This window comes from Anguilla rostrata, chromosome 15 (assembly GCF_018555375.3).
Source record: "Anguilla rostrata isolate EN2019 chromosome 15, ASM1855537v3, whole genome shotgun sequence".
Taxonomy (NCBI): Eukaryota; Metazoa; Chordata; class Actinopteri; order Anguilliformes; family Anguillidae; genus Anguilla; species Anguilla rostrata.
In genome coordinates this window covers 29,641,771-29,664,607 of record NC_057947.1, presented here as the reverse complement: position 1 = coordinate 29,664,607, position 22,837 = coordinate 29,641,771, and the positions used below count along the sequence as shown (strand labels likewise).

At 48.3% G+C, this 22,837-nt stretch overlaps 1 protein-coding gene across 5 annotated transcripts in view; it reads left to right on the top strand.

Annotated features, from left to right (window-relative positions):
- Positions 1-22,837, top strand: part of usp9 (ubiquitin specific peptidase 9) — a 49,224-nt gene that overhangs the window by 14,187 nt on the left and 12,200 nt on the right. For 3 of the 5 annotated variants that reach the window (XM_064310780.1, XM_064310777.1, XM_064310776.1), the window contains exons 2-32: positions 243-492; positions 4,667-4,812; positions 4,972-5,051; positions 5,733-5,845; positions 6,227-6,445; positions 7,333-7,448; positions 7,564-7,815; positions 7,916-8,054; positions 8,861-9,013; positions 9,110-9,214; positions 9,345-9,551; positions 9,859-10,007; positions 10,941-11,074; positions 11,932-12,022; positions 12,233-12,575; positions 14,218-14,313; positions 14,529-14,740; positions 14,855-15,095; positions 15,464-15,613; positions 15,749-15,869; positions 16,736-16,866; positions 18,221-18,499; positions 19,282-19,407; positions 19,771-19,908; positions 20,103-20,269; positions 20,489-20,597; positions 20,758-20,904; positions 21,034-21,180; positions 21,461-21,668; positions 22,047-22,267; positions 22,564-22,754. In XM_064310780.1, coding sequence (XP_064166850.1) covers positions 397-492; positions 4,667-4,812; positions 4,972-5,051; positions 5,733-5,845; positions 6,227-6,445; positions 7,333-7,448; positions 7,564-7,815; positions 7,916-8,054; positions 8,861-9,013; positions 9,110-9,214; positions 9,345-9,551; positions 9,859-10,007; positions 10,941-11,074; positions 11,932-12,022; positions 12,233-12,575; positions 14,218-14,313; positions 14,529-14,740; positions 14,855-15,095; positions 15,464-15,613; positions 15,749-15,869; positions 16,736-16,866; positions 18,221-18,499; positions 19,282-19,407; positions 19,771-19,908; positions 20,103-20,269; positions 20,489-20,597; positions 20,758-20,904; positions 21,034-21,180; positions 21,461-21,668; positions 22,047-22,267; positions 22,564-22,754 — 5,027 coding nt within the window. In that variant the 5' untranslated portion in view covers positions 243-396. The remainder of the gene's footprint in view (positions 1-242; positions 493-4,666; positions 4,813-4,971; positions 5,052-5,732; positions 5,846-6,226; positions 6,446-7,332; positions 7,449-7,563; positions 7,816-7,915; positions 8,055-8,860; positions 9,014-9,109; positions 9,215-9,344; positions 9,552-9,858; positions 10,008-10,940; positions 11,075-11,931; positions 12,023-12,232; positions 12,576-14,217; positions 14,314-14,528; positions 14,741-14,854; positions 15,096-15,463; positions 15,614-15,748; positions 15,870-16,735; positions 16,867-18,220; positions 18,500-19,281; positions 19,408-19,770; positions 19,909-20,102; positions 20,270-20,488; positions 20,598-20,757; positions 20,905-21,033; positions 21,181-21,460; positions 21,669-22,046; positions 22,268-22,563; positions 22,755-22,837) is intronic. The other 2 variants (XM_064310781.1, XM_064310779.1) reach the window with 1 other exon arrangement.

Sequence of the window (22,837 nt, the reverse complement as noted above, 5' to 3'; positions counted from 1 at the left end):
ATGTGTTTCCTTCTCTCTAAATATTTGGTAGCCATATATGGGTTTTGAAGCATTCCTTTCTAGTTCTCCAGTAATTCAGGAAGGAAAAAAAACAAAGACCGCAATTATTTTGAATGTTATTGCAATTTATTTATGTTATATGTTATTTGAATTCTCGATTCACTTTTTAAGTTTAATGAGAAGCCGTACTGTCCCTCTGGCTACAGACTGTAATCCTGCTCTTCTCTGTTTTCCCTGTCCAGGTTATGCAATGGTCTCTGCAAAACGCCCTGTGCTCCAGCTGGTTCTCTCATACGCAGGCGTGCGCCGCTTCTCCGTGCTTGAGGAGGCAGTGATTTCTTCCCGGGCGACGGCGACATAAGCGACAAGATTGCAAAGATCTGCCCCGTGTCGAGTATGACAGCCACGACCCGTGGCTCTCCCGTGGGGGGGAATGACACCCAGGGCCAGGCTCCGGACGGGCAGTCCCAGCCCCCGCTCCCCCAGAACCAGGTCAGCGTTCTCCGCGCACGCGCTCACGCACGGTCACGTGACTTACACCCGCAGCTATGAGAGACCGTTCCGCTCAAAAGAAGCGGGTAGAAGGTTCTATAAGCCTCGATGTGTAGTGCGCGCAAGTAGAGGTTTCTGTTGAGTACGGTCAGTATGTTCATTGTTGATGTGGTCATCATCGTTTGAGATGAAAAATGGTTTCCCTGCTGATGTGGGAGAGGTTGTTGGGGGCCGCTGCTACTGAACCTTATGCAGAGGCCAGGTCACTGAAGCTGCGCTTTGCAGGTTGAACACAGTTGAAACAGGCGTTGAGTGTTGAGTCGGAGACCTTTCCTCAGCCAAAGTACATTTCTGTGTTTGGGTGGTGGGAGGAGGAAGATTGAAGCCATTTTGTTTTCCTGTGATGGCCTCTGTCTCTGCATGGTCATGTACACTTATGTTCGTTAGGCCTATACTGAATCTTATGTATGCTGATGGTGCATTTGTGTATTCTGCTCATGAACAAAAACATCCACCAGATCACTGCCTTTGGGAAGGCATTAAGTAGATACTTGGATGCTAATGATGGGCCAGTGAGTTTAAGAATCGTTTCAGATGAGTACATGTTTTAATCTACTGCATAAATACATACAAGTGTTCAAATGAAATGCATGTATCATGAAGAAAAAAAATTAGCATTTTAGTCAATCTAAAAGTGGTGCTATAATGAAAATATGAAGCAATGTTCCTACTTCCTCTTTTTCTGTGAAGCATCCTGTGACAGTGTCTTACACAAATAAAAATGTCATTGAAACTGGAAATCTCACAAACGATGAGCACGCTCTGTCACCATGAAGTGCGATTCATCACCTCTGCAGCTCAAATAAGTGGCTTGTACACTGCACTTGAGGGCAGGGAAACTGTGTGTGGGATACATTTTTTCCCCTCATGATTACTGCTTGCCTCACACCAGCCACTGACAGATGGGTGTGCTCATTACATTCTCTGCCATGAGGATTATGTAAACCTTCACATGTTTCGGTTCAGTGCAGTCGCTGTGATCGCCCTGTAAATAATAACATCATTCTCATTGTCTCTCATGATGCGTTTACAGTAATAGCTGAAGCCTCTGGCGATAATCGGTGATTATCATACCTGGCCTCTGGCTGTGCCATAATGCTATCATGCTATAATGTTTATTTAAAACCGTAGCCTGCCACTTGTGAGCGTGCAGCCCAGTCCTGCCTGTCAGAGCGCCGTGTTCAGCAGAGAGAACTGCCTCAGCGCCAGGCGTTTGCTCTCTCCCAGCCAGCCATGCTTCACCGCCTGCGGAAAGACAAGTCCGTGTTGCGTCATGAGAAGAAAGCAGAAAGGTGTGTTTTTCAATGCGATGCCAAGCAGGGAAGGGCCCTGCACGGGTGCTGGAGTCCACAGCGGTGCATGCGATGCCAAGCAGGCTGGAGCCCTGCATGGGTGCTGAAGCCCGCAGTGGCTCCGCTCTGAAGCCCGCAGTGGCTCCGCTCTGAAGCCCGCAGTGGCTCCGCTCTGAAGCCCGCAGTGGCTCCGCTCTGAAGCCCGCAGTGGCGCCGCTCTGAAGCCCGCAGTGGCTCCGCTCTGAAGCCCGCAGTGGCTCCGCTCTGAAGCCCGCAGTGGCTCCGCTCAGTGGCGCCGCTCTGAAGCCCACAGTGGCGCCGCTCTGAAGCCCGCAGTGGCGCCGCTCTGAAGCCCGCAGTGGCGCCGCTCTGAAGCCCGCAGTGGCGCCGTTCTGAAGCCCGCAGTGGCGCCGCTCTGAAGCCCACAGTGGCTCTGCTCTGAAGCCCGCAGTGGCTCTGCTCTGAAGCCCGCAGTGGCTCCGCTCAGTGGCGCCGCTCTGAAGCCCACAGTGGCGCCGCTCTGAAGCCCCAGTGGCGCCCTCTGAAGCCCACAGTGGCGCCGCTCTGAAGCCCACAGTGGCGCCGCTCTGAAGCCCGCAGTGGCGCCGCTCTGAAGCCCGCAGTGGCGCCGCTCTGAAGCCCGCAGTGGCGCCGCTCTGAAGCCCACAGTGGCGCCGCTCTGAAGCCCACAGTGGCGCCGCTCTGAAGCCCACAGTGGCTTCACAGCGCTCCCGTCTGTTTGAGACGCACAGCGCCCCCGGCTGTTTGAGATGTTTGAGATGGGAAGCGGGCCGGTCTGTTTGAGACGCACAGCTCCCCCGTCTGTTTGAGATGGGAAGCGGGCCGGTCTGTTTGAGACGCACAGCGCCCCCGTCTGTTTGAGATGGGAAGCGGGCCGGTCTGTTTGAGATGGGAAGCGGGCCGGTCTGTTTGAGACGCACAGCGCCCCCGTCTGTTTGAGATGGGAAGCGGGCTGGCTATGTAGGTCAGCCGATCAGGAGGAGCCGTGCTCACACACCCCCGTAAGCCCCACGTTCTGCTGCGCGCTTCCACTGTACGCTACAGCTAGCGCTGTGGAGCACAGCTGCTAACGGAGCCCGGAGCCCGCTGTCCAGAGTTACAGCGCTACAGGAAACCCACTCCCACACATCTCTGCTCTTTCTGTCTGCGCCTGTGTTTATTCTGGGAAAGCAGCTCGTCATTGGCTTTCCCAATAGCCTCCTCATCGCCCCCAACAGTGCGTCAGTAAAGAGGAGTCTGCATGCATTTACTGTCAACGCTGGCGTTTTGTCTAACGTTCTCAAGCGATGCCATTTCTGGAGCGAACGCTTTCTGGTTTTTAGGTCCTGGATTGATGCTGTGCTGCGTTTGGAGTGGGCACCGCGCCTTGGCGGTCTGACTGCAGCGGAGCGTCAGGGCGATCATGCTTACAGGCTTCAGTCACAGAGCCTGAACCGTGTGCCCGTCCAAAACAGCATGACAGGCTTGGGATTTTTAATGTGGGTCGCTGTGTGACGCACACGCAAATGCGCGGAACGCACTGGCACTCGCGTTCACACTGGCACTCCGTCCCGCGCTTCCCCACGGGCCCTGATGCCTGAGGGCGGGTGGGCTGTGGGCCCAGGAGGAGCCTTGAGTCTAGTCATGGCACCTTTGTGCTGCTCCAGCACCAGGAGGTGCTGCCTCTGGATTATGCGGACATCTGGAAAATGTCAGAGGGCTTCCCCAGCCCCTCCCTGCAGATTTGTCATTGATTTATTCAACATTTCTGTGCATGATGGACAGCTCCTCTGTCTGTCCATCCGTCTGGAAATTGTGATTTTGAACTAATAAAGTAAGAATATGGCTGGCTGTGTGCGTCCTGCATTTCAGGTTTTGTGTGTGAGTGTATTTGCGTGTAGGAAAAGCTGTTGAACTATGGAGGGGAAACAGTTGCATAATCCTCTCTTGCAAATACATTAATTAATCTGTAGCATTATGAAGAGGGATGAAGGCAGTGGCTTTATTGCCCAATTATTATTTTTTTCAGTGAAATAATTAGTGCTTTAGTCTGTTTTCTTTCTGCAGTAAAAATAGATTTTATGGCTTGCCTGATGTTTTTCTGCTCTGTATAATAAAGAATTATTCAAATCTGCCAGAGGTTGAAGATTGCAAGTGGACTTGATTAATTTACAACATTTTTAATTCAGTTGGTAGAAATGGGTTTAATTGGCTATTTAGAGTTGTGTCAAAGGTATAATGACACACAGCAAGTGATCTATTAAGGAAAGAAGCGGGTTGCTGTGTTTCTGTATAGAACGTCTGTCGACTGAGGAAATGTTTAGCGACGTGATAAAACGATCCTGTTCGAGCGATGCTTTCCTCCTCGGGTCATGTAAGGAGAAGGCAAACGTGTACATCAGACAAACCTGCTTTGTGTATTGCTCCATCGCAGAATGTAAAGCCGGTTGGCCTCAGTAAAGATTAGAACATAAACATAGTTACTCATTTGCTTCTGTGCATTTTATGGCTTGTCGTATCATCAGTAGAACCGGTTACAGTATCATTGCTGAAATCAAATCAAAGAAGCCATTAAAAAAATGTAATGCCAATATAACATATCCTGACAGCAGAATGGACTTCATAAATTTTACATAAGGCTCAACAAAGCTAATTTTGTCCCCAGTAGCAGATGTAGGCAGTGTGGAGTAAAGGAAGCCATTAGCTCTATCGAGACTTCTCCTTTTTTTTTTTGTCCTGAACTCTGAAGAGACATCCATCCTCGGTTGTTTATTTGGGGAACTCCAGGGTAACTCTGGGCGTGCGTACGTGTGTGTTTCCAGACGTCCTCCCCCAACTCGTCGAATGAGAACTCCCCGGTGAGCCCGCCGGACGAGCAGGGACAGGGAGACAACCCTCCCCAGCTGGAGGAGGAGGAGCCTGCCTTCCCCCACACCGACCTGGCCAAGCTGGATGACATGATCAACCGGTAGGCCTGCTCCCCTCGGCTCCGGCCAGTGCCGTACTCCCGTAGGGCCTCGGCCAATCAGGCGCCGGTCTCCGTGCGCTTAGTGGGATGTTCTTTAGAAATCTTGACCAATCAGGCGCTGGTCTCTGTGCGCTTAGCAGGATGTTCTTTCTTCCTCAGACCCCGCTGGGTTGTTCCAGTTTTACCAAAAGGTGAATTAGAAGTTCTTCTTGAAGCTGCTATAGATCTTAGTAAAAAAGGTAAGGAAATTTTTTCAGCCATGCTTTATATGAGCAATCTTCTTTTTTTTTTTTCTGCGCACAGTGCAATTGTCTTTGTTGATGTACGTTAAGTAGCTACCTGGTACGTCAGATGCTGCAGTATCAGGTAGCTACCTGGGAGAACACTGAATAGCAATGGTAATTAGTGGAACATTGTGTAACTATTGCTCATCAACCGTTTTATTTTTTTGATGATGTATTGTACAATTTATACAATTATTTGAGCTGAATGCATTCAGAATATAGAACGCAAGACCTGTAGAAGCACAGATCTTGAAGCATGTTTTAACCAGAATTGTTTGTTGTACATCAGTGTAGGATGTGGTTTCATTGGTTATCCATACGGATGTCATTCACCCAATCAAAGCATCAGAAAACTGCATTATCCACCCGCTCAAACAGACTTGAAACATTGACGAGTGTTTACGTTGTATTTAATTGATAATGAAATTGGTTAAAGGTATATTCTGGGGGTTGTAAGTTGGACTATTGACACTATTGTTTCTCATGCTATTGCTTGTTGAGTGTAGTGCAGGTTCTGGCCCCTTGAGTTGGTCTGTTTTTACGTGTTCTGGTTGCAGTAGCTTTTGCTTTCTCTTTGCGAGTGAGTCAGTGTTGAGTGTCGGTTTTCACAGTTTTTGTTTCTCTTTCCCTGATAAGGACTTGATGTCAAGTGTGAAGCATGCCAGAGATTTTTCCGGGATGGCTTGACCATTTCATTTACAAAAATCCTGACCGACGAGGCAGTGAGTGGCTGGAAGTTTGAGATTCATGTGAGTACTTTATTAGAATCCTTCTCAAAGAAGAACTGACCATTAGAATTCTCCTTACTCCACTATATACCGCTCATCTCAAATGACTGCTCATAAATTTTCATGATCTTTGTGCTCAGGCAGTAGAATTGAGATGAGGAGAGTTTTTGAGCAGTGGAATAGACGGGAGTGGTGTTCTTTCCATTGCCATAATGTTACAGGTTTTTTTACCTGATTTGAATACCCAGTTGGGGGAATTCTAAGGGAAATGTGTTCTCAGTAAGCCACATGTGAAATGTACTGACAGAAAGCACTGAGCTTCGCACCGTCACTTGAATAAGGTGCTCAGATGTGTCTGACTCCTCCCCTTCTCTCCCCCCCCCCTTCTCTCCCGCTCTAAAGAGATGCATCATAAACAACACTCACCGTCTGGTAGAACTGTGTGTGGCCAAGCTCTCTCAGGACTGGTTCCCTCTTCTCGAGCTGCTGGCCATGGCCATGAACCCCCACTGCAAGTTCCACATCTACAACGGTACCCGGCCCTCCGAGACGGTGCCCGCTGGGGTGCAGCTGGCCGAGGACGAGCTCTTCGCCCGCCCGCCCGACCCTCGCTCTCCCAAGGTACGCTGGCCCTTCATTATGCCTCTTAAAGCTCAAGAGGGTGGAAATTTAATTTGCTGTTTTTCTTGGAAGCTGGTTTGTATGAAGTGCGCAAAGTGTGCTATGACCTGGGGTGAGTCATAGAAAGTGGAGACAGTATGACTGTTTGGGAGTATAGGCACCATGGTAGTGTATATTGGTTTTTAATTGTAACATCGAAACGCAGCTGCCTCAGTGTTGAAAGCTTACTGATGCCTTGTTCTTCATCATGACTGAATGTGCGAGTGGCAATGTCCAGTGAAATTTTGTAAAGTGACCCCACGCACACACAATTCTTACCCTGAGTGTTTAATCCCAGACATTTCTGTTTAGGGCCACCAAAATATATGTATATTGGTTGACCCTCCTCCTTTGTATTCTATGTAGTGTCTGTATTTTATGTATTCTGAAATTGTACAGCATAACATTGGTTCTGGAAGTAGTATTTTGCCTCCAACAATGGAAAGGATCGTGCATGTTTCCTTGGCGGTGATCTGGGCCAAACAAAGGCCTTCCTGGGAATCCATAGTGGGAAGTGAAAGTATGTACTTCTATCGCATCAGCAGACGTGCTTCATAAATGAAAGAGAAAGAGTGCAGAAATGTAAGGCGGGTGAAAGTAGAGTGGGTGGGGGTCAGCACCGGCCGAGCACTTGAGACTAAGGGAGCTGTCTACCAGGCCAAGTTAAGCCCAGTCAGTGGTCAAGATGACCTGCTTATCTTGACCGTAGCCTGAAATTATACTCCGTTTTTCATGTGCAGACTGTTTTTTTTTTTTCCTGCCAGTTATTTGTGAATTGAACCAAAAATAAGTAACATAATTGCAAAACGACCCACACTGATTGATTGTCATTCTCTCTCCTGTCACAGGGCTGGCTGGTGGATTTAATAAACAAATTTGGTACATTAAACGGGTTTCAGACTCTGCACGATCGCTTCATGAGCGGCCAGGCGCTGAACGTCCAGATCATCGCGGCGCTCATCAAGTAAGTCGCCATCGCCTTCGGCGGGAGCGCGCCGGCGCTTCCCGGTCTGAAAATATCATGTGACTGCGCGCTGCTTTGCGTCCTGCTCATCGATACGCTTTGTTCGTTTCTCCAGGCCGTTCGGGCAGTGTTACGAGTTTCTAACGTTGCACACGGTGAAGAAGTACTTCCTCCCCATCATCGAGATGGTTCCCCAGTTTCTAGAAAACCTCACGGATGAGGAATTGAAAAAAGAGGCCAAGAACGAAGCCAAAAATGACGCGCTGTCGATGATAATCAAGTCGCTGAAGAACCTAGCTTCACGGGTACCTGGCCAAGAAGAAACAGTAAAAAACTTAGAAATTTTTAGGTTAAAAATGATTCTTAGGTAAGACGCCGTTTCCCTACATGCATGTAGCGAATACTTTTCACGCCGTACTGTACCTCTGTAATTGGTATACATATGCAATGTTTCTCCCCCCCAACAGGTTATTGCAAATTTCTTCATTTAATGGAAAAATGAATGCACTAAATGAAGTCAACAAGGTGATTTCAAGCGTTTCCTACTACACCCATCGGCATGGCAACCCTGAGGAGGAGGAGTGGCTGACTGCTGAACGCATGGCTGTAAGCTCCACTGTTGCCTCTGTGTGCTCTAGTGGGTTCCTCATTGGTTACACAGCGTTAAAAATGTTGTGCAATGGGTTTGTACCTATTGGTGGATAATGGGGGTCATTCTTTATTCGCAAGTTGCTGTCTGTAATAAGAAATTTAATGTTCATGGCGGTAGCATGCCGTTCTCATCATACCTGATGAGACGGAACATAATAGCCCAGGTGAAAAACATATTTTAAAACGTTCACGTTCACTGCTCTCGACATCGCTCATGATGAAAGCGTCTGTGTGGTTTATTTTCAGAGTCAAAGGGCAAGTGTGGATGCATTTTTATTTTGCAGTGGTTAATGGAGAGCGGGCAAGAGGATTTAGAGAGGACCTTCTCCTTTTTTCCCCCCACACTACAGATTTTCCTTATCACTGACAATAGACAATAGAGAACAAATTCCTGACATTTTATTATGGAAAATCTTGCATGTAGTTTGCCATGTAGTTTGCATGAGTGTGGAGTATACATAGACTGGGGCTGAGAAACGGTTTAAATGTGTGATTTTTTTTCCCCATTTGTATGATTTTTCCATTAGTGCTTATGGATGGTCATTTGTTTTTCCTAGGTTACTCTAAAAATGGAAATGATCTAACAATTAATAAAAAAAGTATTTAAATTAGCTAGATTTAAATTCACTTGGTAAATGTTTAAAATACTGTTTGTAAATAGTCTTTATTGCAGAGTATTGGCTGTTGGTTGGTTTGAGAAGCTTCTGCTTGTGTGCGTGGGTTGGTGCTGTTCCTCTGAACCCCGAGTTCGTCCCTCTCAGGAGTGGATCCAGCAGAACAACATCCTGTCCATCGTGCTGAGGGACAGCCTGCATCAGCCGCAGTACGTGGAGAAGCTGGAGAAGATCCTGCGCTTCGTCATCAAGGAGAAGGCCCTGACCCTGCAAGACCTGGACAACATCTGGGCAGCCCAGGTGCTGTGGCTGGCTTTCATCTCCCGGTTGCGCTGTCGGCATCACACGGCGTCTCTGTCAGCAGTTAAACTTGAGCTCTTCCTTTCGTCCCTGCAGGCCGGCAAGCACGAAGCCATTGTGAAGAATGTGCATGACCTCCTGGCAAAGCTCGCCTGGGATTTTTCTCCTGAGCAGCTTGACCATCTCTTTGACTGCTTCAAGGTGAGAGGTTGGAAGGCGCTGTCCGATGTCATGCACTGAAATCACGTTAAGCCTGTTTGTCACTCACGTGTCACTTAAGTGGACTGATGGATATGACATTTATAACGGTGTTGTTTCATTCCGTTTCCAGGCGAGCTGGACAAACGCCAGTAAAAAGCAGCGAGAGAAGCTGTTGGAGCTGATTCGCCGCTTGGCCGAGGACGACAAGGACGGGGTGATGGCCCACAAGGTTCTGAACCTGCTGTGGAACCTGGCCCACAGCGACGACGTGCCTGTGGACATCATGGACCAGGCCCTCAGTGCTCACATCAAGATCCTGGACTACAGCTGTTCCCAGGTATAACCTCACGTCAGTGCCAGAGTTGGCTAAGGACAGTGCAGTGTTTGGCAGAGAGGATGATGGAATTTGAAGTCCAGAGATTGAATCTGTGAAGCGAGTTTAACATGACGTGGATTTTTCCATCGCACGCTTGAGGAAAACATTTATGGCTGCTTTTACGGCCCCATATTTCATACTACTCTTGTGCTGAAGTCAGATCTTCATACATAACAACGTTAAAGTAGGTAAGCTTGCAAAGGACAGATGTGTTTGAGATTGGCTTGCGAGAGCTCCGCTATGCTTCAGACCTAATTAACAGCAATAGACGTCCTTGCAGGACCGCGACACGCAGAAAATCCAGTGGATAGACCGTTTTATTGAGGAGCTGCGAACCAACGACAAATGGGTGATCCCTGCACTGAAGCAGATTCGGGAGATCTGCAGCCTGTTTGGGGAGGCGCCTCAGAACCTAAGGTAAATGTGCTAAGCGTTTCGGTAAGGGAAACGGTTGTGGGAGTGGTAGTGGTGGGGGGGATTTGGGGCGAGGGGGGGTGGGGCGGATGGGGAACGAGAACCCTTTGCAAAATATGAAAAATATATGAAAGGCAACTGCAAACAGCTCATTAATAGCAGGTTAATCTGAATGCAGCTCTAATTATTCAGAATTAATTGGTTGTGAAACTCTTATCTGCGAATGTGCAGTTCCTCAAGGATACCTGAAATAGACTTGCATTTATTATATCCATTCATTTTTTTTTTTTTAATATTTGAAATGATATTTAAGGGAGTTTCAGAGGGCTGTTTATCACTTAATTATTTGTTCAAATATGTGTGAATAAAAGAATTCTATGCCAGAGGCAGTACATTTGAACATACTGTGTGTGCCAGTACCTTTTGAGGCTGAGGGAGAGGGGATCTATAATGTCTCCCTGGAGAGATTGTTCCCATTTTACCCCATTAGCTGCTGCACAAGTAGGAATGGCTTCTGCTGTTAAATTCACTACTTGAAGATTTTCCCTGTAAAATATTTTAGTTCTGATTGTCAACAGCTAGATTAAATAAAATTAATAATGTAGCGAATATAGTAAAGTATAAGTACTTGTTGTTTTTCCAGAGTGAACATTAACATAGGAAAGAATTTAGTGAACAAATTTGAAAGTTCAATTTTGGGTTAATACTGTTTAAATTTTAGTAATCTTGCAGAATTACTCTTAAACGTGATGTCTCTTTAATTCTCTCAGGGAATTTTGCATAAGTGCTTCAGTGTGTTTCTCTGGGCAGCTGAGCTGCCTAGATACCTCAGTTGTGCTGTACACGGAGCCCGGCCTTTTGCCTCTGCTGTTGTGGTAAAATGTCGGGATTGGACGGGTTTGGAGGGTCCGTGACGTTCTCACCGTTCCCTCACAGTCAGACGCAACGCAGCCCGCACGTCTTCTACCGCCACGACCTGATAAACCAGCTGCAGCACAACCACGCGCTGGTCACCCTGGTGGCCGAGAACCTGTCCGCGTACATGGAGACCATGAGGCAGTTCGCCAAAGGTTGGGTCTCCTCCCCCGAGCCCGATTAGCGTCTGTGTGTTATCATCAGGGTCCTCTGTTTCAGTACCGGGGTTTCACAGCCTGTAATTCAGTGGGAAAACGCTGCGTGTCTCTATTTGAATGCACAACACGGTAATTGGCTAATCTGATAAGAGTAAGTGATTGGCAGAGGCTAATTAGATGGACCAGCTAGAGGGAACAATCATAATAATTTTTTGCGCAGCCCAATAAACCAACTCGCTGACTGTATGAGACAGATCAGATGGGACACCACAGAGAGGGCTTTCTTATTACAACAGTTGCGTACCTCAGAATGCGCCTGCTCAGCAGTATTCTCCTGGGTGTCTTTTATTAATGCCTGTGTCGGTGGGTATTTCTATTAGATTGTTTCTTTCCTCTTAATGATGGGTAAAATGACAAAGTTTTACAAGAGAACTAACTGGGTTCTGTTTCTGGTGAACATACATTTTAATTATAATTACACATCGTAGTGTGTCCTGATGAATTAAATGAAAAGATATGCTCAGACCTCAAGTGGTCATGCATACCACCCTGTGAATCTGTGTGCAATGACTGCACCTTCAGTAATTACTAAATGACTAATTGAGATGATTTGGGCAGTGCAGTAGGATGGCCCTTAATGATTACTCTTCAAATGCGTTTGCAAGGGGTCCTGAATCAGCATCTTGTTGCTGGTGGGCTGAATTACAGGTCAGATGCGTTTGCCACAGGGCCCTAATGAGCTGGTCCAATAAGAATGATCTCTTGTGTGAACTAGCTGTCATGTGGACTTGTCCTTTACAGCTGCGCGGCAAAGAGCTGTAGGTTTACTCTGTGCTGCTCGCTCCTCCCTTTAGCCGAGCACTTGGAGTTCGACCCGCAGACGGTGCGGGACGGCAGCCGCTACAGCCACGTGCAGGAAGTCCAGGAGAGACTCAACTTCCTGAGGTGAGAGCGGTTCTTCCTTTCGGTGAAGTAACGGGGGTGTTCAATTAAACAACCTTTCAGTTTATCGGTGGTGTCTCTTTCGGTTTGTTCCGGAGCGGGGGAGGGGCCTCGGCATTTCTTAACGTGGCGGTGTGTTGCACGCTTGTCTGTCCGTCCGTCCGTCCATCCGTCCGTCCGTCCTGAGCGCCCTGTCCCGGTTCGGTGCCGCAGGTTTCTGCTGAAGGACGGCCAGCTGTGGCTGTGCGCGCCCCAGGCCAAGCAGATCTGGAAGTGCCTGGCGGAGAACGCCGTGTTCCTGTGCGACCGGGAGGCCTGCTTCAAGTGGTACTCCAAGCTGATGGGCGACGAGCCCGACCTGGACCCCGACATCAACAAGGACTTCTTCGAGAACAACGTGCTGCAGCTGGACCCCTCGCTTCTCACCGAAAACGGGATGAAGTGCTTCGAGCGCTTCTTCAAAGCCGTCAACTGCAGGGAAGGGAAGCTGGTGGCCAAACGGAGGGCTTACATGATGGATGACCTGGAGCTGATTGGGCTCGATTACCTCTGGAGGGTAAGACGTCACTTCCCATGTCTCGGTGACTTGCTCTAAATTCCTCCTCTCACTATTTATTCATATTCTATGGATTGTGTGCGGTTTCTAACTGCTTTCCCTCCCCTGAGTTCTACCGATGAATTCACACAAACAGCATTTATATGTTTTACTTTCCTCATATGGAGACAGAGGTAGGCTTATGTTCTGTCAGAAAGGGTGCTAGAAGTTCTTATTCTTATAGATTTTTTAGTGATTTTGCAAATGTGCAAGTTTGAAGGAAGGTCTTCATGATTTATATTAATACTTACAATGTTCTTGCTCCTTTTTTCCCCATGATGGCCAAGATGACGAGGTCTCTCCGTTTGGTTAATCCGGTTATGTTAGTGGTTTCAAACCAACGTCTTTGTCGGTGTGTGATGCATTAATCTCTTCATTTCCTTGAAGAGAGAAGTAATTTCATCCGCGCGTTTATATTTGTCTTGCATTTGAATGATGTTTGTTTTATAAGGAACTGTAACTAATGGGCTTAGAATAGGGGCTACTGTGTGGCCCACTTCTTCTGACCTACATATTCCTTAAGCCTTCAGTGCGTTAGTCCATTACGTAAGAAGAAGGAAAATTAGAAGCTTCCGGATACGAAATATGAGGCTCCATTTTAAGAGGGCGAAGCGATGTGAGCAATTACCAGACAGGGGTGGCAAAGGCCTGTTGCGGAAAGAGAAGGGAAGCAGCGCTTCTTTTAACCAGCGGTCATCATGACTTTAATTGTGCCATTCTGCTGCACTGTGTGAGGAGAAGCCTGCATTGGCTGTGAAAGCCTCTGGCTAGCAGACATTAGCCACCTCCATTAATGAGTCACCTTTGGTATCTCTGCTCAGCTCAGTGTACACAGCTTTGTTTCTCTTTGAATGAAGGATTAGGCTCACCCCTGGTACCCGGTGGTAGGGGTGTGTGGGTGTGGGTGGGGGGGTGCCATTTTTTGAGGTGACTGAAGATGAGTCTTGGTGAATGTCTGAGATGAGCTCTGAAGTTTTTTTATGTGCATGTATAGGTTTGATTTCAATCATTTTTAGCAATAGAAATTTAGCAGCAGTCTCACAGAATTGAAATTTATGTGTGCGTAGGATGAAATTCAAGTTCCCATTTTGGTAGGAGGCGGACACATTCTTTAATCTTTATTATTGAAGCAGGCAATTGCAGGTGTCTCATGGTGTCTTTTTTGAATTGTATCACTCGTCTTTCTGTGACAGATCAGATGGTGAAAGTGCCTTTCCCTTTTTATTTGTTTGTTAAGCAGCTATCTCTGCATCCCTACCCAATTTGTTCATTTGTCTCTTTTTGTGGGATAAGAGAAATCTTTGTAGCTACAGTTACCAGTTTAATGGCCAATTTGTCCAAAGGGAACCTTGTGATGTAAAAGTTTTCCCTGGATATGACTTGATTGAAATCTCACCTGATTTATTTCAGAATGTTTAATGCCAATTTTGGGTATGCTACAAATTCTAATATTGTTTTGTATAAAGGTATATATCACCTGTCTTGTTGCTGCTGGCCAGCCTTCAGTAATAAGTTGCATTCGTACTTGATATCGGATGCATTTCATGTTGAGCTGCGACAGCTATCACTGATTCCTGATTTTATCATGTCTGCCTCCGAACAGGTTGTGATTCAAGGGAGTGATGACATTGCCAGCCGAGCCATAGATTTGCTGAAAGAGATTTACACAAACCTCGGACCAAAACTGCAAGTCAATCAGGTAAGCCTCCTTCCCTCCCTGCGGGAACATTGTTTTTGTTTTTCCGCCCTTGATTTACATTTGTCTTCTACACTACGCCAAGCATCATACCTTAGCACTAAACATGGTTCTTAAAAACTAAGAACGACAAAAAGAAAAACCTTGATATGAACGTTCTTTTCCTGGAACAAATCCATTGTTTCCGTGTTACTGTACTGATTTTGCTTCGTTTGCAGGTAGAGATTCATGAGGATTTCATCCAGTCTTGCTTTGACCGGTTGAAAGCCTCCTATGACACCCTGTGCGTGTTGGACGGGGACAAAGATAGCATTAACTGTGCGAGACAAGAGGCCATCCGCATGGTGAGGGTGCTGACTGTCCTGAGGGAGTACATCAACGAGTGTGACAGTGACTACCACGAGGAGAGGACCATCCTGCCCATGTCAAGGTACCAGCGGAGCGCGGTCTATTTATAACACACCCTTCATTTCCGGAGAATTGGGTACTTTCCGTGTGATGCTCTCGCACCTCATTTGGACCCTTTGCTTGGGGTTTTCCACAGAGCGTTTCGAGGCAAGCACATCACCCTCATCGTGCGCTTCCCGAACCAAGGCCGCCAGGTGGACGACCTGGACATCTGGTCCCACACCAACGACACGATCGGGTCCGTGCGCCGCTGCATCCTGACCAGGATAAAGGCCAACAGCGCGCACACCAAGATCGAGCTCTTCATCGGGGGGGAAATCGTCGACCCGGCCGACGACCGGAAGTTGATCGGGCAACTCAATCTGAAAGACAAAACCGTAAGCTTTTGTCTTTGCCCAGGCCTGTTGTATGGGGGGAAATCTATTATGATCTGATAGCCAGTTATCCCGAATAGCGTTGGTGATGGAATAGTCTTGAACAGTTTAGACTGCTTTTGACTTTCTAACTGGCGGGCACCCATCAAAAGACCATACTGAAAAATACTGAACGTTTCACATCACAGAGCCATTGAAATCACCCGGTGACGTTATTGGATTTATGGAGCCTTGCTCTTCTTTCACTGGTAGCTTGCTCTCTCTATATCTCTTGACCGCTTTTGACCATCAGCAACAAAGAGCGTGTTTATTTAATTTGAGGACAGTGTAGCCGCTGCTTGTGTGTAAAGGTCTTTCTCCCCCTTTCACAGCTAATCACAGCTAAGCTCACCCAGGTCAGTTCCAACATGCCTTCAAGCCCCGATAGCTCCTCGGACTCCTCCACTGGTTCCCCCGGAAACCATGGAAACCACTTCAGCGACGGACCCAATCCTGAAGTGGAGAGCTGTCTTCCGGGAGTGGTAAGGGGTTTATGGGTATTTAACGTCACGCGTTGTGCAGTTGGGTGGTTTGAACGAAAACGCCGTCCTGCCGTCCTGTCCTGGTGAGATAGACGTCGGGTCTGAGGATTTCAGTGGCGTCCTTTCGTTTTGTAGATAATGTCGCTGCACCTGCGCTACATCTCCTTCCTGTGGCAAGTGGCGGACCTGGGCTGCAATCTGAACATGCCTCTACTGCGCGACGGGGCCCGGGTGCTCATGAAGCTCATGCCCCCCGGTGAGTACGCTCCTCCATTTTGACAGGAGCATTCTCTGATTTTTTTGGCTCGCTATGCAGCAAAATGTTTCTGCATGTAAAGGGGGGAAAAAAATGTAAAGGCAGCAGATTTTCGATAGTTGATTCTGTTTGGCATTGAGGTATTGCGGTCTGCGGTGCGACTGTGTCAAAACAACACGTTTTAGCTTGGTGCCAGACTAAACAATGCTGCCAGATTGAAAACTCGGCACTTTGGGTCCAGTGTTGTGTCCTTGAAACCTTCTGCTTTTCAGAATCAATAGGTTCGTGACTCTCAGGCTAAAAACAACTTTCTCTCTGCTGTAGAGGAAAGAGAACATGTACTTTTTTTGTATGTGGTTTCTACAAAATTAATATGGGAGAGAAATGCATATGTACATTCAAATCCTATAGACTGTGTCATGAAGAAATTGTTGGATATAGCATAAATTGAATACTTTATTTACCTTTTCAGGAATTTGATTTGCATTTTAAGAAGAGGCTCTTGTTTACACACAGTTTGCACACTGCCACACAGACAACACAAACTTTCAGACAATAGGTCTATCATATATGCATATTTGCAGTTAAACAGTCAGCTACTGGTTCTCCAAAATTTAATGTTGTTCAAACAAATGAAAAACGGTTGTAAGCCTGCACCAGTTCTTTATATCAGGAGCTGGACTAACATGGTGGGCAAGTTGTTACAGTTTTTTGTGAAGTCACCCTTTTTATTTTGCCAGTTGCAAAACATAGAGCCAGGGCAGCTGATTTTGATGGACTTTTGTTGCTCATAGTGGAATTAAACCCTCTTTTAAATTAACCATATGGCTACTCTAAATGCCTTTTTCTTTCTTTTTTCCCCCCAGATAACACTACAGTAGAAAACCTGCGAGCCATCTGTCTGGATCATGCCAAGCTTGGAGAAAACAGCCTCAGTCCTACCCTGGACTCCCGCTTCTTTGGCCCCTCCCCCTCCCAAGTGCTCTACCTGACTGAGGTTTGTCTTGTGCGGCCCTCGGCTATACCAGAATGTGACCACGCCTCCACACAAACAAGGCGTGTCACACTGAGCTTTGTGTGGAGTGACTACACTCTATGGCGAGATAAGGCTTGTTCCTTTCAGTGTGTGTACTTGCATGTGAAGTAGTTCTCTGTTGAATGAGATGGCAGCTGACTTGAGATTGACCTGTGTTGATGTTGCCTGACCTGTGTTTTAAATTGCTCTTATGTAGCGGTTTACCTTCCTATTTGAGCCTGGAGTGAAATGACTGTATAATCGGGTGCCAGAGATGGAGGTCAGGGGTGGCTTGAGCCCCTGTTCCTCTGACCTGTGCCCTCTTTGATGGTCGTTCGGTGTCCTTTTTCTTCTTCCTGTATTACCCATTATAACAATGGATTCCCCCGCCCCCATACACCTGATTGGTTATTATTGTGTTGAGTCGAGTGCAGCTAGGTGCAGTGATCGTGCCGTTCTGGGGGGGTATGTTTAGATATCCTGCGTTCACCCTTCTGTGTGTGTGTGTGTGCGTGTGTCTGTGTGTCTGTCTCTGTGTGTGTGTGTGTGTGTCTGTCTGTTTCTGTGTCTGTGCCTGTGTGTGCGCATGTGTGTATTTTACTCAATAAAAGCCCGGAACAGACAGATGGCAGTTCATATTTATTGCAAACAGTAGCAGAGGCATAGAACAAACATCCTGGTACTTTCCCCTAACGTTCTCTGGTGTCCTCGACATCAAGCTAGTAACTGTTAATGCCAGCAGACAGAGGATAATACTCACCCCTGAACAATGAATGCCTTTTTCTATAGGGTAGGCAAATTGATATTCACTCAGTGTAATCTAACAGAACAAATAGCCTCTCCCTTACTTGCACTACATTTCCAAAAGTATGCAGACACCCCTTCCGATTAGTGGTTTCGGCTATTTCAGCCACTCCCTTTGCTAACAGGTGCATAAAATCATGCATGCATTGACATTGGCAGTAGAATGGGTTGTACAGAAGTGCTCAGTGACTTTCCGTGTGGCACTATCACAGGATGTCACAGTGGCTTGCTTGCAAGATGGCTGAACAGCAACAGTTATTGAGCAATAATTTTCTAATTTGTTCTGTTATTATTTTATTGTCACTACCTCTAACTGTGTTCATAGCAAATTCTTGTCTGGGTGTAGCCTGTGTCCTGTGCTGGCTCCTGACCTGTGCTCTGTGCACTGTGTCCTGGGCCGACTCCTGACCTGTGTTCTGTGCCCTCCGCCGGCTCCTGACCTGTGTTCTGTGCTCTGTGCCGGCTCCTGACCTGTGTTCTGTGCCCTGTGCCGGCTCCTGACCTGTGCTCTGTGCTCTGTGCTCTGTCGCAGGTGGTCTACGCCTTGCTCATGCCGGCCAGCGGCACCCTGGGAGAGGACGCCAGCGACTTCCAGTACAACTTCTTGAAGAGCGGCGGACTGCCCCTCGTACTGAGCATGCTCACCAGAAATAACTTCCTGCCCAATGCTGACATGGAGACAAGGAGGGGAGCCTACCTCAACACTCTAAAAATAGCCAAACTGCTCCTGACGGCGGTTGGCTTTGGCCACGTGAAGGCTGTGGCAGAGGCCTGCCATCCCGTCGTGGAGGGAACCAGCCCCGTGTCACCAGTAAGTGCCGTGAAAACCATTCGGCCATTTTCTCCACCTGTGCCGTTTTTACTTGCCTGTGATTTGTTGAACGTGGCGTGTGTAGTCCCCTTTCAGGTGAACACTTTTTAATACTGCGCTACAAACTAAGGACTGGCTCATGCTGACCCAAAATGAGTAGCCTGCTTACATGCACGTATAAAAGGACATGGATGCAGGCTTGTGGAGTTTAATTATGAACGACATCTTAAGTTTTGCAAGGTCATGGCTATGGCAGCCTTATGTACTCTGTTTCTAGCTGCTTATGACAGTGGGGAAATGTCAAGCGGTGTTTTTTATTTTTTACCTTTTATTGTATGTGTATGGAGTGCCAAAAGAATTTACCTAGCTTTACTACAGAGAACAAGGAATCAATGATGAAGCAAGACAGTTAAATTTAGTCTGTGTTTTCTTATTGTAGAGCCCTGACCCATACATTTTTTGCAATTTCTGCTGCTGCTGTAGCTTCTGGAGTATTGCTTGGTAGTGATGATGCCACACATACAGTATAGAGCCCTCAGCCTCAGCACTGCCTGTGCCTCTAAACCTTCCCTGTAGCACTCTTCTGGGCTTGTGAATCACACTGTGTCTCGACTTCCTCCATGTTTTTGCTAATGTCATGGGCGTATGGTGTCATGTAGCCTTGTAGGAGCCCTGCACCAGCCCATGTTACTTTCCCTGGAGCAGAATTACTGGAAAAAAATTGATTATTCTGGAAGGGGTGGGAAAATGGGTTTGAAGCCGTTTGCCTTTGTCGTTTCCAGATAAACCAGGCCACGCATGACCAGGCCTTGGTCCTCCAGAATGCTCTCCAGAACATTCCCAACCCGTCGTCCGAGTGCATGCTGCGCAACGTGGCCGTCCGTCTCGCCCAGCAGATCTCCGATGAGGTCAGTGTCTCCCCTGCTGTGTGATCAGGGGTCCTGGGGTGCCCCAGAGTGCCCTTCTGAAGCTCTGCGGAGCTGCACAGTCTCTAGAACAGCAGCTCTCACAACTGTGTAACCAACCCTGTTCCTGGAGATCTGCCATCTGCTGTAGGTTTTCACTCCAAACCTAATAAAGCACACCTCATTCAACAGCCAGAGATCTTGTTCAGCTGCTAATCTTTAGAGTCAGGTGTGCCAAATTAGGGTTGAAATGGAAAACCTACAGGATGGTAGAATTACAGGAACTGAGTTGGTTTCCACATCGAATAACTGCTGTAAATGTTACTGCTTTCCTTCTCTGAAAGGTTTCCCTTACTTGCTTTTCAGAACTTCTTCCAGGCATCTAAGTACATCCCAGATATCTGTGTGATCCGGGCGGTGCAGAAGATCGTCTGGGCGTCTGGGTGTGGCACTGTTCAGCTGGTCTTCAGCTCGAATGAAGAGATCAGCAAGATATACGAGAAGGTAGTTATCACCCTTCACCACAGACACGGCTTTTGGAAATCCACAAGTCCGTGTCCACATGTCAGTGCTGTCCCGTGCATCACAGATGTGGTTGTGTGTACATATTGGCTTGCACAGCACCGCTCAGATTAAATCTGCAGAGAAGCTTGTGTGGCCCAGCTCGGGCGTAACGGGTTCAATGCTGTCGCGCGCAGACGAACGCGGGGAACGAGCCTGACGCGGAGGACGAGCAGGTGTGCTGCGAGGCTCTGGAGGTCATGACCCTCTGCTTCGCCCTCATCCCCACGGCCTTGGACACGCTCAGCAAAGAGAAGGCCTGGCAGACCTTCATCATCGACCTGCTGCTGCACTGCCAGAGCAAGTGAGTGCCTCAGCCTGGACATGCCGAGCCTTCGCAGATCACATCCAGCCTGGATTACAGTGTGTGGTGGTTCAGCACTGTGCGGGGATGGGGTTTGTGTTCGTTAAGATGGCGTCTGTGGTTGTTGAGATGCTGTTTATGGTTGTTGAGATGCTGTTTATGGTTGTTGGGATGGCGTTCATGTTTGTTTACATGCCGTTTGTGTTTGTTTGTTTACAGGTCTGTCCGTCAGATGGCTCAGGAGCAGTTTTTCCTCATGGCCACCAGGTGCTGCATGGGGCACAGGCCCCTCCTCTTCTTCATCACCCTGCTCTTCACAGTTTTAGGTGTAAGTATCTCAAATGATTGCAGGCTGCAAAATATTCCCTATCTTATAAGTACCAGTGGAGCTGGATGTTACCCCTGCAGATTCTAGCATGAAGTTAAATGCATTTTACCACTTGGTTGGTGGGGGTTGATAAGTGCTACATCTTTTCTTTTTCCCCCAGAGCACTGCAAAGGAGAGGGCTAAGCACGCTGGGGACTACTTCACCTTGTTAAGGCACTTACTGAACTACGCGTACAACAGCAACATCAACCTGCCCAACGCCGAGGTTCTCCTCAACAACGAGATCGATTGGCTGAAAAGAATCAGGGTAGGCCGACTCGCACTCCCTGCCATTGGTCCACTGGGCTGTGATCTGTGGTTCCAAACAATGCCGAGCGCTGGGGAAAATGAGCTCCATGGATTTATTTAGGGGTAACATCCCATGTTTCCCTGTCAGGATGAAGTGAAAAGGACAGGAGAGACCGGCGTGGAGGAGACCATTCTGGAGGGCCACCTCGGGGTCACAAAGGAGCTGCTGGCCTTCCAGACCCCGGAGAAGAAGTACTACATCGGCTGTGAGAAGGGCGGAGCCAACCTCATCAAGGTGAGCGCACCGAGCTCCAGCGTGCCGGGGCGTTTCAGGACTGGGGTCTCTGAATCGTTCTCATGTTCGAATCCGAAGTGTGCCACAGCGCTTTTCCATGCTTGAGTGGGGTACATGCCCTGAGTCCCTGCATTAAATTTCCGGCTGTTATAAAATATAATATCTGTGAAGTGTTAGCTGCCCTGTGTAGGTGCATAATGTGAATAATTTAATGCCTCAGAATTACAGGCGCTGTATTGAGCCGCCCTAACTGTCCCTTTCTCCCTCTGGCTCTCTCCAGGAGCTGATCGATGACTTCATCTTCCCGGCCTCCAACGTGTACCTGCAGTACATGAAGAGCGGGGAGTTCCCGGCCGAGCAGGCCATCCCCGTCTGCAGCTCCCCCGCCACCATCAACGCCGGCTTCGAGCTGCTGGTGGCGCTGGCCGTGGGCTGCGTCAGGAACCTCAAGCAGATCGTCGACACGCTGACCGACATGTACTACTTGGGTACGCGCCGTCCGCGTGTCTGAACCTGGCAGTGTTGTGAGGCTCATTGGGCTTTGGCATGCTGTGCTGACGCTCATTGTTGTGACTCATTCGGTTTTGGCATGCTGTGCTGTGTTGGGCTGCCCTGTTGGTCAGTGCTGTGACTGGTTGGGTTTTGGCATGCTGTGCTGTGTTGGGCTGCCCTGTTGGTCAGTGCTGTGACTGGTTGGGTTTTGGCATGCTGTGCTGTGTTGGGCTGCCCTGTTGGTCAGTGCTGTGACTGGTTGGGTTTTGGAATGCTGTGCTGTCGGTCAGTGCTGTGACTGGTTGGATTTTGGAATGCTGTGCTGTGCTGTGCTGTCGGTCATTGCTGTGACCAGTTGTGTTATTCTGTCGCAGGTTGTGAAGCACTTACGGAGTGGGAGTACCTGCCTCCTGTTGGCCCGCGGCCCACCAAAGGCTTTGTGGGCCTGAAGAACGCCGGGGCCACCTGCTACATGAACTCGGTCATCCAGCAGCTGTACATGATCCCGCCCATCAGGAACGGCATCCTGGCCATCGAGGGCACGGGCAGCGACGTGGACGACGACATGTCCGGAGATGAGAAGCAGGACAGCGAGGTGCGTCCAGCGCGTCAGGTCCTTTGTACCGTGGAGTGTCTGGAGTGTGTGTGCGCTCAGTGAGAACACTCCCTGCTCGGGATCCGCTGACTGGCCAATCAGCTGTCAGATAGCACAACATTTAGGCGCTGCCAAGAGTCGAGGGCTCTGATATGTGCTCCAGCAGAACAGTACTTGCACTCTGGGAGAGCAATATCAGTTCTCCATTTATCAATTGCATTTAAGATTGTACACAATTTTTACCGAGTGGCAGAACACGTTGTCTGGGGAGAGTAATTGCGGCCTTTCACCTACAGAGCAACGTGGATCCTCGGGACGAGGTGTTCAGCTATCACCCTCAGTTCGAGGACAAGTCCTCCCTCAGCAAATCGGAGGACAGGAAGGAGTACAACATTGGGGTGCTGCGCCACCTGCAGGTCATCTTCGGGCACCTGGCCGCCTCCAGGTTGCAGTACTATGTCCCTCGCGGTTTCTGGAAGCAGTTCCGGTAAGTTCCGTCACCTCCTGCGTCATCCCTTTACGACGGGGCTGAGGGATTGGTTCCGGCAGCCTTTTTTCCAGCCTGGGTTG